A 12,858-nucleotide genomic window follows, 5' to 3' on the forward strand; every position below is an offset into this window, starting at 1 on the left:
TGGCTCCTTCTGACTGTGTAGACTCCAAAATTGCTGATTTTTGAAGTAGTGCCTTTTATAAGATATCAAATTTAATACCATTTTTTGTTGTTTTTTTATGCCTGAAGAAAAGTTACTCCCTAACAAATGTAAATGCTTTAAATTCTTCTTTATGCTCTGGTCACCCCTGAAACGTTTAAGTTTTTTCCTTGCTGAGTTCCAATGGCAACTAAGAGCCTACAACGAAAGCTTTGTTAGTCAAAGAGAATGTTTTTCTTAGAACTCAGTAGGGAAATAAGCAAAGGATAAGAACCAAGAACTTACTTAATAGGAAATAAAGATTATAGATAAATCTTCTGGGAAAATATTCAGCTCTAACTAATTTAAAGCTCTTGACTGGTGTAATTGCAGGTAAAGGTACATTAATAAGTGTAGTGGAAATTGGTGTGGATACTCTTGAGACCCGTATACCTATGTATGTCCCCAAATTAAAAATATCCAAAGCTGGTAGTGACTCAAATAAATCATTTTAAAAAGAAAAAGTTAAATGTAGAAAACACCATATAGAAGCATTTACTAGAAACTTTATTTTCTTAATTCTATAAAAAAGGGAAAATTATTAATAATAATAGATTAGAATTTCAGCTTTATTGCTTCCTCGTTATGTGACTTTGGAAAATTTATCTAATTTTATTTGTAAGGAGAAATGTCAGTCATGTCACCTGAATCTTGGAGTAATGTTAACACATACTTTATGAAATTATAGTGCAAATTAAATAATTAAATTAAAATTAAATTATTTAGCTCAGTAACTGGCACATATAGAATGCTCAACACATTTAGGTTTTTTTAAATAGAAGCAACAATAGAGGATATTTATGTATAATTTGGATCTGCTTTCAATATATATTTTTTGCATGTAGTAGATGCTTCAAATATTTGTTGAAACAATATGTAAATTTATAATATTAATATTCCATATAAATAATAAACACTAAATAAAATAGCAAATCATTATAAAATTATATATTTGTTATTTAAAGTATGTAAACACACATGAAAATATTGAAAGGGAAATTTAGTGATCAAAATTAACTTCTGGGTTGGAGTTAGAAGATTATGAATGTTTATATATTATGAATGTTTTAAAGTAAGGTTAATGTGTACTTTAAAACAATAATGAAAATATTTTCCTCTGTTTTAAGATCAAAGCAAGAGGAAGTATCTCCCAAACAGGAATCCATATGTTGTCCATTGAAGAAGGAAATAGTAAGCATTTTCACGATTTCTCTTTTTTTCTCTCTTTCATCTTGACAAATTCTGAACAACTTAGCAAATTGGAGCCATGTTCTCATTAGAGGAAATGGTCACCAGCCTTCTGTCATCGAAAGATGAGACAGCTGATGGAACAGGAGGGCATACTTGGCTCACTTTAGCCCATTTAAATTTTTTTCTTCTGATCACATCACTCCTATGTTTTAAATTTTATTCCTAAGAAAATATATTCATTTTATAATTAAATGTCTTTGAAAGGCATGAAATGCCTCAAAAATGCAGAAAATAACCAAAGAAAAATTATACTTTATATATTTGTCTGTTTTCTATTGCTACTGTAACAGGTTATCACAAATTTACTGGCTTAAAACAACACAAATTTATTTTCTTATGGTTCTCTAGGTCAGAAGCCTTACTGGGCTAAAATCAAGGTGTCATCAGAACTATATTCCTTCTGGAGTTCTAGGGGAGACTCTGTTTTCTTGCTTTTTCCAGCTTCTAGAAGCCTCCTGCATTCCTTGGTTTGTGTTTCCTTTCTCTTTCTTCAAATTCAGTTGCACACTGTCTTCACATCTCTCTCCCACCCTCTTATCTTCCTCTTAGAAAAACTCTTGTGATTATATTGAGCCCGTCAGGCTAATCCTGGATACTACTCACATCTCAAGATTATTAATTTAATCACTTCTGTAAAGGCCCTTTTTGCCATAAAAGGTAATATATGCACAAATTTTAGAAATTGGGTATCATTACGGGGCTATTATTCTGCTTTCCACAATCTTCCTTCTGGCCCCAAAGATTAACATTAATCATGCATGCAAAATATACTCACACTACACAACATCTTCAAAAGCCTCAATCCATTATAGCATTAACTCAAATCAAAAAGCTCAAAAAAAAAAAAAAGAAAGAAAGAAAAAGAAAAGAAAAGCTCATGTAAATCTCATCAGCTCAAAAGTCCCAAATCTCATTATCTCAGTCGTCTAAATTATGTGTTAATGAGGCCCTGAATGTAGTCTATCCTAAGGAAAGAAAGTCATCAGTCCTAAGAAGTACTGAAATCTTGCTGGACAAATAACTTTAGGTTTCAGCACCTGGGGATAATCTTCTTTAGTTCACGTCTCTGTCCTTTGGACTTAAGCCTCCAGTCTTGGAATCACCCTTCCTTTTTCGTGGAAGATGTGTTTGCACCTGAAAAGTTTTATCAGACATTGTTTTCTGCCTATATAATTTGAAGGGTCTGACATTCTTTTCTTTCAGTTTATATTCTTTCTGTCCCATTTGGTCCAAGCTGACAGTGTTTCCGTTCATATGAATTTTTCAAGAACAACATAGGTCTCCTATGTGTCACAGTGATTCATTCCATTAAACAAAAAGCTTCTGCACATACTTTTCCTAGATAATTCTATCTCCCATTTTGGCTTTTGCTGAGATGGCTGAGGGGATCTATAAGTCATGCACTTAATCTCTTCAAAGTGCCTTTTTTGTGACTGAATACTCTGGCATTTTGATTTTTCTGCAAATTAAACATTTAGCAAAAGGTTGTCCTGTCTCATCATGGATTTTTCTCTAGAGCATAATTTCCTGACAGTGAATGTCTTAATCATACCATTTTTTGCAATCTGTATAAACTGAAAATTTTCAAAATTATCAAGTCCTGGTTTCTCCTTAATGAACATTTTTCAATTTATCTTCAGGTTTGCTCTTCCTTCAATTTATCTCCTTCCTTTCCAATTTTACTCTAAGTAGCAGGAAGAAAACTAGGCCGAACCTTTAACACTTTTCTTTAAAAGTTTCTGGCGAACTATCTGAATTCATTGTTCACAAAATTTGCTTTCTACACATAACAGCAGGACACAATTCCGCTAAGCTTTTTGCCTCTATATAATAAGAATTTGCTTTCCTTCAGTTTCCTCCAGAGCCCTACTGGAAGTATTGCTAATTTCTGTATTTTTACTAACAGTCAATTCATAACAATTTAGGTATTCTCTACCATAATATATGTCTTCTCTATCATGCTTCTCACTTTATTTTGAGTCCTCTCTAATAACATTTTTAGCATCCATATTTCTACTAAGTCTATTAAAAGTAATCTAGACTTTTTCTCTCCATGCTCCTCAGAGTCTTCCCATTGCTCAATTCCAAACCACTTCCATATTTTTAGGTATTTGTTACAGTAGCACCCCATTTTCAGGTACCAAAATTTATATTAGTTTGCAAGCCAAGAAATTTTTTCAAAATAATTTCTTAGTTAATGTTTTTGCATGCAACTTTTTATTAAATTATCAATACTTTAAGAAATTCTCTATATGATTTTATGTATTTTAATTTACTTTTTCCTCTTTAAATATTTAGAAGTTTTATTTAAAAATAACAACTAATACCTTTACTAAAACATTGCCTTTTATTTTTCTTAGCAAAATTTTACAATACAAATAAAATAAAAGAATATTGTACACTAAATTCTCAATAGATGTTCTCAAACTCTTTCATGTTTGCCATGTGTATTTTACAAATTATCATTTTCTATGTGTTTCTTGGAAAAAAAAGATGTAGCAAGAACTTGTCTATAAAATTTAAATATTTACCTATATGCAAAGAATGTACTTAAATATTTATTGATCTATCTATCAATCATCTATCTATATCTATCTATCTAAATGGTAGGAATAAAATTGTCTCTTTTCTACACACTATCTTCTTCCTCTCTTCCTTAATCTATTCACAATAGTGCATGAATATACATTTTCCTCTCAAAGAGTAGTGCAGTGTAGAATATCCATTGTGATATATTAATGCTATTCTTATAAAAGGATGTCCCACAAGTTCATAGATGTGTATCTACAAACCTCCATAGCTGAAGAAGTACTTCAAGTATAGCTTTTAGATAAATATAAAACTAAAAGCAATTTAAAGACAAGTCCAGCATTTCAATTAATTTTTATATTCTGAAGTTAATTTCATGATGTTATAGAAGCACAAGAACAAAAGAAAATGGGGAGTATCCTAGATGATTAACTCCTTACATACAAATCCAGAAAATTCCACTGTATCCAAAAATGTACATGTATATACATATAATGTAGTTAATCACTCATTTCCTTCCTTCATTAACAAACATAACGAAGTACATTTCCCTAAAGTCATCTATCACTTGGATAATTGGCTCCTGTTCTGTTTTTTTAGATCTGAGACATTTGGATACCCGCTAGTTCCCAAGGACCTCTTATGTGATTTTTGAGATTGTAAATGCCTCACAATTAACAAAGCCTTTTTTATTGTTTTGAATTCTCTCTCTTACTGCCTTTGTTTTCCATAGAAGGCAAAATGACATGGTTTTTAAAATGCATTTTCTTATTTTCTGCAATATGTATTTTTAAATCACATAGTTTTATTCCACAACATACCAGCCAAATCCCTCTTCAACATAGTTTTGTTTATTACAAAATATTCTATCAATTTCAAATTATAAGTATTGCCCTTGAATATCAATATTAGTCATAATTGACTAATAATACAATGAACTTCTTGTTTCATTTCTAAAATCAACTTTTACTCATGCCTTCTTCAGGATTATTTTTCATCCTGCATTTCTTTATCTTATTCTTTTTAACACCTTTATTTTGTATCTATTATGATGATAATTTTACTTTAGTTTGTTAATGTGATAAAATACATTGACTAATTTTTTAATATTGAGCTAACATTGAATTCCTAGAATGAAAAAAAAACAAAAACTTGGCCATAATGTATTATCCTTTAAATATATCATTTGACTCAATTTATCAAAATTTTGTTAAAAATTTTTATATTTATGTTCAAGAAAAGTAATGGTCTATAGTTTCTTTTTTGTCTGGTTTTGGTATTAACGCAACACTAAAAAAATTGGTTGGGAAGTATGTCTTCCTCTTTGATTTTCTGGAAGAATTAATTAAGACGTGGTGTTTATTTTTCTTAAATATTTTGTAGAATTTACCAGTGAAGTCATCTGGGCACAGAATTTTCTTCATGAGAAGATTTTAAACTACAAATTCAATTTCTTTAATAAAGTTCAATTTAGTTTTGCTATCTTCTTGAGTGATTTTTGGTAGTATGTGTCATTAAAGACCTTGTCTATTTTTGTAAATTGTCTAATATATTATTTAGTAGCCCATAAGATTATTTTATGGGTTTTAAATATTAATATATATGTACTATGTATAGTGTTAGCATCTCTTCTATTCAAGATACTCATATTATTAATTTATGTATTTTCTTGATCAGCCTGGCTAGAAGCTTATCAATCATCTTAATCTTCTCAAACAACTAGTATGGCTTGATTTTTCTCTTTGTTTTTATACTTTTATGTCATTGATATCCACTGATCTTTCATCAATTATGTCTTCTACTCACCTTGTTTTTAATTTGCTCTTTTTTTTCCCAAATGATCATCATCAGTCCCAATTTAATATCAAGTACATGTGGTGTTTGCAAGAATATATGTTTTAGTGTTTGGAATGTGTTTGTCTTTTATCTCTGAAACACCATTTCTTATATTGGTACTTGGCACACAGTGGAGACAAAATAAATGTTTTTAAATTAATTCATAGACCATAGATAGGTTACCTCTTTGTTTATAATTTATTAGAACCAAATTGTGAAAGAGTTTTCCATCAGAACTATACCCAAAGAGAGTATCTTTCTGTCTTGATATATCTCTGTAATCGAAGTTTTGGGTAAAAGCATTAATAAAACACGATCCAGGCCCTCAAGATGCTCATAGTCTAATAGAGGTACTAGGTGTCATCTTTCTGTTTTAAGCACTTAAAAGTTATAACAAATCCCTTTTATATATATAATCCTTTTATATAATCCCTATAATAAATTCCTTTTTAAAAATCTGAATGGAAGAGCTAAATAAGAACTGATAGGTATTAGTACAATTTCTTTATTTTGCAAGTGAGAAAATAGATACCTGGGGAAAAAAGTCTCAACCTGTTCAACTTAGTATTACAGAAAAGCCTAGCTGAAGAAGAGTCTCCTCTCAGTCTATTTCTCTAGCTCCTGCTTACTTCATTTATTTAAGTTGTTCAACACAGCATCGAACTGACATTGTTACCATAAAATCTATAGAATTTTCTAAGTGAAAACTGATTTTTAATTTGTCCTCTCACTCAATTATTGTCAACCTTTTTTGAATCCTATAAAGCTTGATGAAAACTTTTAATTGTGAAATTTAGTCTGAATTCAAAATAATAATGAATTTGTAATATTTGGCTTTTCGCATTAGCCTCCTCTTAAGTTTCTCATAACTCTACTTTAGTGTGCTCCTAATGTAAATAATTAATAGAAAAATCCTTTTTTTGCAAAATTGAAAATTCTATTCCTAATCTATTATCTTGGACTTGTTAAATTTGCCAGTGAAAGGAGTATTTTCCTTCTCCTTTCGAGTGGAACCAGACATTGCTCCTGCTGCTCATTTGCTGGTTTATGCTGTTTTACCTAATGGAGAAATCATGGCAGACACTGAGAAACTCGAGATTGAAAAGTGTTTTGCCAACAAGGTGGGCTGTTTTATTTAATCCTAATCCTTTTATTCTTCTGCCCTCTTGAAATGTGAAAAATAAAGTAGATATCTACATGAAAAGACTACCATAATTGTTCCTAAAATGTTCCTCCAAAGTATCTCTAAAGGTAGAGAGTATTGCATATCCTGGGAGGCTGATGTCCACAGCAGTTTTTTAAAAGTCTCCTGTTTTATCATAAAATTCATATAAATTTTAAAATCAATTCCACTATAAATTTTTAATAGTTTTAATTTCAAATTTTTTTGTTACTAAATGTTTCAATTAAAAATGATACTTCCAAGACTGATTCTTCTCAAGTTTATCCTGTTGCAACCTGGCACAGCACACCCATGTACCACTGCAGAAACTAGTGAGTTGTCGTGAGTTGAAATTCAGTTTGATAATATACTGGAACAGGGGTGGATGCATATATTCTGTTTCAAGAAACATAACCTCGGAACTTAACATAGAAATCTAACGTGTTCAAATGGGATCTTTTTTATGTATAATGTAAAGCTGCAACGTGAAGCCCACTGAGATATAAATAGCTTTATTGCAACAGAATTTGGTGCTGTTTGTCTGATTTTTACTACTTTGGCAGCACAGTCCTAACATGAGCAATCAGATAGGACCCACGTATTCAGATAACTTTTTAAAAATATACCTAGAAAGACTCTTTAACATAGATTTTGTGGAGATTAAAACAATGTGTGTATATAGCAAGTGAACATTTCTACCATGAGAACTTTATTTAGTAATAAATTATCTTTTTTAAAACATACAATGAAATAAGAAAAATACACAGTGGATTCTGATACAAATCTTCAGTTCCATCTTGGAATGTGCGTGTTGTGCTACAGTTTCCAACACACCTTACTCATCCTAACAGTAGAGGTCTCTTTCTGCTGGGTCAGTATTTTCTTCACACTCTGGAAAGGAGAAAGGTATCATAAAACATAATTGGCAGAGGAGAACATTGATTAATGTAGACAGGTATAGACTCCTCCAAAATATGCCTTAAAGTCCTGTTTTAGTTTTCACACCGGTAAAGCATTTTATTAGAATGCTTAGAATGCATTAGAATATTCTAACATGTCCATTTCTTGGTTAATAGTATTTTTAGTTGATTATAATCCCAAATAATTTACTTGTTCATGTGACTAGGACAGCCACAAATATATTTTAATGAACTAAATTTTCTAAAAATAAAAACAAATGTTTCAAATAGAATTTTCCACAAGCAATGTTTTCATAATATGTTGAATTATGGAGATGAATACTAATGCATTTGGATGATAAATAATTAATGATTTATTTTTTTCATATTTGCCTTATGATATATGATTGCAAACTGCTGCATTAATTCAGTAGACCACAAGCAGGTATATGCTATTACAATATAACTTGAATATCATCACTCAGATTCTACTCAAGAAATGTCTACCTAAACAGAAGGAACCAATAGATTCACTTACCAATAAATGTTTATTGGTCAAAGCATAATCAAATCTCGGGGAAAAAAATCAACACAGTTTTCTATTATTCTGTTCTTGTTCTTTATTCACAGTTATTTGAATTTTCTGAACCCATTGACTCAAGATGCATATTAGATATTTGATTTTTTAAATGACCTGCCAAATCCACAATCGTGGCAAACAGTATGACACTGCTTTAGAATTTCAGATGACTAAGATTCCTAACTCGGGGACACTTAGCTGGTCTCAGGGGTGGGGTGGGATTTTTCACAGCACTGTGCAAACTACACACATTTCAGTACACCACACAGAGATAGGTCAGCTACACCAAGGTGTGTATCCTTCTTGTAGGTGTGTTTTCAATCCCATTTAGGATTGTATTTCAATGCCATTAATATCAACTTATATTGTACCAGTTATATAAGGAAGGGGAAACCTGAGTGAACTGAAACTACATTTCCAGACTATGCTAGAGTTGTTTAATGGGTTGTCCCTAGGCTGCCTGCCTTCTAATCCTGCTATAAAATGGATAAGGAGAAAGGAAATATAGAAAAGATAAGTCCTAGCCTGGAGTAGAAGAGAGATTTGAGACTGTAATAATTATAAAAGTCGCTACTATAATCCTATCCTCTTCACAGGTGGAGTTGAGTTTCTCCCCAGCCCAGAGCCTGCCAGGCTCAGACACCCACCTGAAGGTCACGGGCACCCCGCTCTCCCTGTGCGCCCTCCGCGCGGTAGACCAGAGCGTGCTGCTCATGAAGCCCGAAGCTGAGCTCTCGCCTCAATCCGTGAGTCCCGCTTCTACCTTGGCTGTCACAAAGTGCTCACACAGTAAGACCAAGTCCACAACGAACAGAAATTGCACAGAGTAATTTACATACGTCATCTCATTTTCTTCTCTGTTATATCTTCAATGAGCGTGCAACCTTGCCAGCCAGGACCTTCCCTGTGCCTAGCACGGAATCTCATGTATAACAGCTTCTCAGCATGTTATTAATGAGTGAATAAATGAAAAATATTTATTTGAGGTAGATATTCCTATCATAATTTTATGAATGAAGAAAGCACAACTAGGATATATTTAAATAATTATGGGCAGAGCATGCCAAAAATATATTTTAGAGGTGGGATTTGAACCACATATCTTCTAAACCCACCAAATTTCAAGGTATTATGTGAAATGCCAGACTTTTAACCTTTACCTAAAATCCAGGCACCTACTCATGGGTTTTAAGTGCAGGCCAAAGAGAGTTTCTTTCAAACTTGTCTTTAAAAATGTCTCTTACAATGAAGCACCTTTAAAAAGGCCCTATAGTTTACTGGCTTCATGGTCCATTTATTTATTTAATAAATATTTATTGCATCTTGACTACAGGATGGACATTATGCTGAGACCACGATGACTAAATGTCTAAATTGCGTAACTTATGAGGAACAATTCATATTTGGCCTTTGACCAATTTAGACTTATAATCATGTGAGATATTAAAATGGACAAAAAAGCTACAAAAACATAATAATTCCAGATTTTGATAAGTACTATGGAAGAATAAACAGAGTGGTGAAATCAAGAATAAAAGAGTTGAGCACGTTTTGAAATAGTGATTAGAGGTGTCTTCTTAGATTGGAGGGTTGGGTAGGGGCAGGAGCAGGCATTACAAAGAACGGAAGCAGTACATGGAAAGTCACAATGTGCTTGGAGTGTTCCAAGAAGGAAAAGATAATGGCCTACTATGTGGTGGTGGGAGGGGAGGTTGGTGGAGGCTGCAGGTAAAACAGAAAACTAGGAAGATCGTGGCCAGCTCTGTTCATGTGATGCAGAGTTTGGAGTTGAACGTAAATGCAATGGTGAATCACTGAGGAGATTTAAGCAGGAGAGTGGACAATTGACATGGATCTGCTAAAAAGGTCATATTCGCTGCTTGAGAGTGTGGGAGCAAGAATGAAAGCATGGGAACAGTTAAGAGTTTATTCCAGTAGTACAGATGAGAGAAGACAGAGCCCAGACTAGGAGGTCTGCCGGGGACTCCCTGTATGTCTAATGGCCTGAACACTGTATGTCTGAGCAGGTTACCTTACACCCTGGGCAAAACTGGAGCTGATTTATTTCTCAGTTGCCCCTGCACCTAGTTTTTTCTCAAGCTAAACTTTATTTTTAGACTTAAAAGAAAACTTGGTAAGACCTTAATCATATAAAATGGGAAAATGAAATTAATCAAGTATTTACAGAGGGTTTTTTTTTTTAGATGATGGGACTATGAGTGGCTTTTACTCTTTCATTACATGTCTCTGTAATGTCCACATTTTCTGCTTCCTTTTAAACATAGGAATCTGGTCTGGAAGACAGAGACTGGAGTTTTATTTTTACTCAACCAAAATGAATTGAGATTTTAATCAATCTATTTCATCTCTCTCTATATTACCTTCTTTTGTACAGCAAGAGGATTAGGATCAATGATCTTTAATATCTCTCCATGTTGCTTTTTATAATATAAGCATGGGGATATTAAATAAACACCATAATCTTTTAAATCCCGTATTGGACATTATCACATTTAAAATTCTTAGGAAAAGAAAGAATTTTTCTTTGTTCTCTCAATTTTATAGGTCTATGATCGGCTTCCAGTAAATATTCTCCCTAGACTTAGATATGCAGACCCTGTGAATGAGGATGATGAAAAATGCATCAAAGTAGAAGACATATTTCACAATGGAATCCTTTACACGCCAAAGCAAGTCCCGACTAATGATTATGATGTTTATGATATCTTTGAGGTAATTCCTCTTCTTTTTTTTTATATTTTAGCGTATAATGGGGGTACAAGTGCTAAGGTTATGTATCTTGCCCATGCCTCCCTTCCCCCCTCAAGTCAGAGCTTCAAGCATAACCATCCCACAAATGTTGAACATCTCACTCATTGTGTTTGAATATACCCATCCCGTTCTCCCCCCTCCCACCCGCCCATCACCCGATAAACGTTATTCCTATATGTCCTTTGAAGTGTTGATCCGTTAATACCAATTTGCTGGTGAGTACATGTGGTGCTGGTTTTTCCATTCTTGAGATACTTCACATAGTAGAAGGGTTCCAGCTCTATCCAGGAAAATACAAGAGGTGCTATATCACCATTGTTTCTTAAAGCTGAATAGTACTCCATGGTATACATATACCACATTTTATTAATCCACTCATGAATTGATGGGCACTTGGGCTGTTTCCACAACTTTGCAATTGTGACTTGTGCTGCTATAAACATTCGAATGCAGGTGTCTTTTTCATAAAGGGACTTTTGATCTTTTGGGTAGATGCCCAGTAGTGGGATTGCTGGATCAAATGGTAGATCTACTTGTATAGCCTTAAGGTATTTCCATATTGCTTTCCACAGAGGTTGAACTCGTTTGCAGTCCCACCAGCAGTGTAGGAGTGTTCCTCTCTCTCCGCATCCACGCCAGCATTTATTGTTTGGGGACTTTGATAAAGGCCATTCTCACTGGAGTTAAGTGATATCTCATTGTGGTTTTGATTTGCATATCCCTGATGATTAGAGATGTTGAACATTTTTTGATATGTTTGTTGGCCATTCTTCTTCTTCTTTTAAAAAGTTTCTGTTCATGTCTTTTGCCCATTTTTTGATAGGGGTCTTTGATTTTTTCTTGCTGATTTTCCTGAGTTCTAAATAGATTCCTGTTATCAGCCCTTTATTGGATGTGTAGCTTGCAAAAATTTTCTCCTATTCTGTGCGTTGTCTGTTTGCTCCCTTGACAGGTTCTTTAGCTGTGTAGAAGCTTTTTAATTTGATCAGGTCCAATTTGTTTATTTTTGTTGCTGCTGTGATTGCCTTTGGGGTCTTCTTCATAAATTCTTTGCCTAGGCCAATGTCTAGAAGAGTATTTCCAACGTTTTCCTCTAGAATTCTAATAGTTTCACACCTAAGGTTCAAGTCTGTTACTCAGTGTGAGTTGATTTTTGTGAGAGGTGAAGGTGAGGGTCCTATTCCAGTCTCCTACATGTGACTATCCAGTTTTCCCAGCACCGTTTATTGAATAAGGATTATTTTTCTGCAGTATATGTTTTTGTCTGGTTGTCGAAGATTATATGTGAGGATGGTTTTATATTTGGGTTCTCAGTTCTGTTCCACTGTTCACTATTCTTGTGCCAGTCCCAAACATTTTTAATTGCTATAGCCTTGTAGTATAGTTTGAAATCTCATAAATTGATACCTCCTATTTTGTTTTTATTGCCTAGGATTGAGTTGGCTATACATGGTCTTTTCTGGTTCCATACGAAGCATAAAATTATTTTTTCTATATCTGTGAAAAATGATGATGGTATTTTAATAGGGATTGCATTGACTCTGTAGGTCACTTTGGGGAGTATAGACATTTTAACAATGTTGATTCTGCCGACCCATGAGCATGATATATTCTTCCATCTGTTTACATCCTCTGCTATTTCCTTATTAGAGATTTCTCTTTTCTGCTTTTCATTAGTCTAGCCAAAAGTATGTCAATTTTGTTTGTTTTTCAAAGAACAAACTTTTTGTTTTATTAATCTTCTGTATGGTTTCCCTGTTGTCAATTTCATT

General features: G+C 33.2%; 1 protein-coding gene across 4 annotated transcripts in view; it reads left to right on the plus strand.

The window, feature by feature from the left end:
* The window catches only part of LOC105861536 (pregnancy zone protein-like), a 50,312-nt gene that overhangs the window by 14,786 nt on the left and 22,668 nt on the right, over positions 1-12,858 (plus strand). For all 4 annotated transcript variants that reach the window (XM_076007679.1, XM_076007677.1, XM_076007678.1 and 1 more), the window contains 4 exons: positions 1,185-1,248; positions 6,652-6,794; positions 8,911-9,060; positions 10,880-11,047. In XM_076007679.1, coding sequence (XP_075863794.1) covers positions 1,185-1,248; positions 6,652-6,794; positions 8,911-9,060; positions 10,880-11,047 — 525 coding nt within the window. The remainder of the gene's footprint in view (positions 1-1,184; positions 1,249-6,651; positions 6,795-8,910; positions 9,061-10,879; positions 11,048-12,858) is intronic.

Source organism: Microcebus murinus, chromosome 10, assembly GCF_040939455.1.
Source record: "Microcebus murinus isolate Inina chromosome 10, M.murinus_Inina_mat1.0, whole genome shotgun sequence".
NCBI classification, from domain to species: domain Eukaryota; kingdom Metazoa; phylum Chordata; class Mammalia; order Primates; family Cheirogaleidae; genus Microcebus; species Microcebus murinus.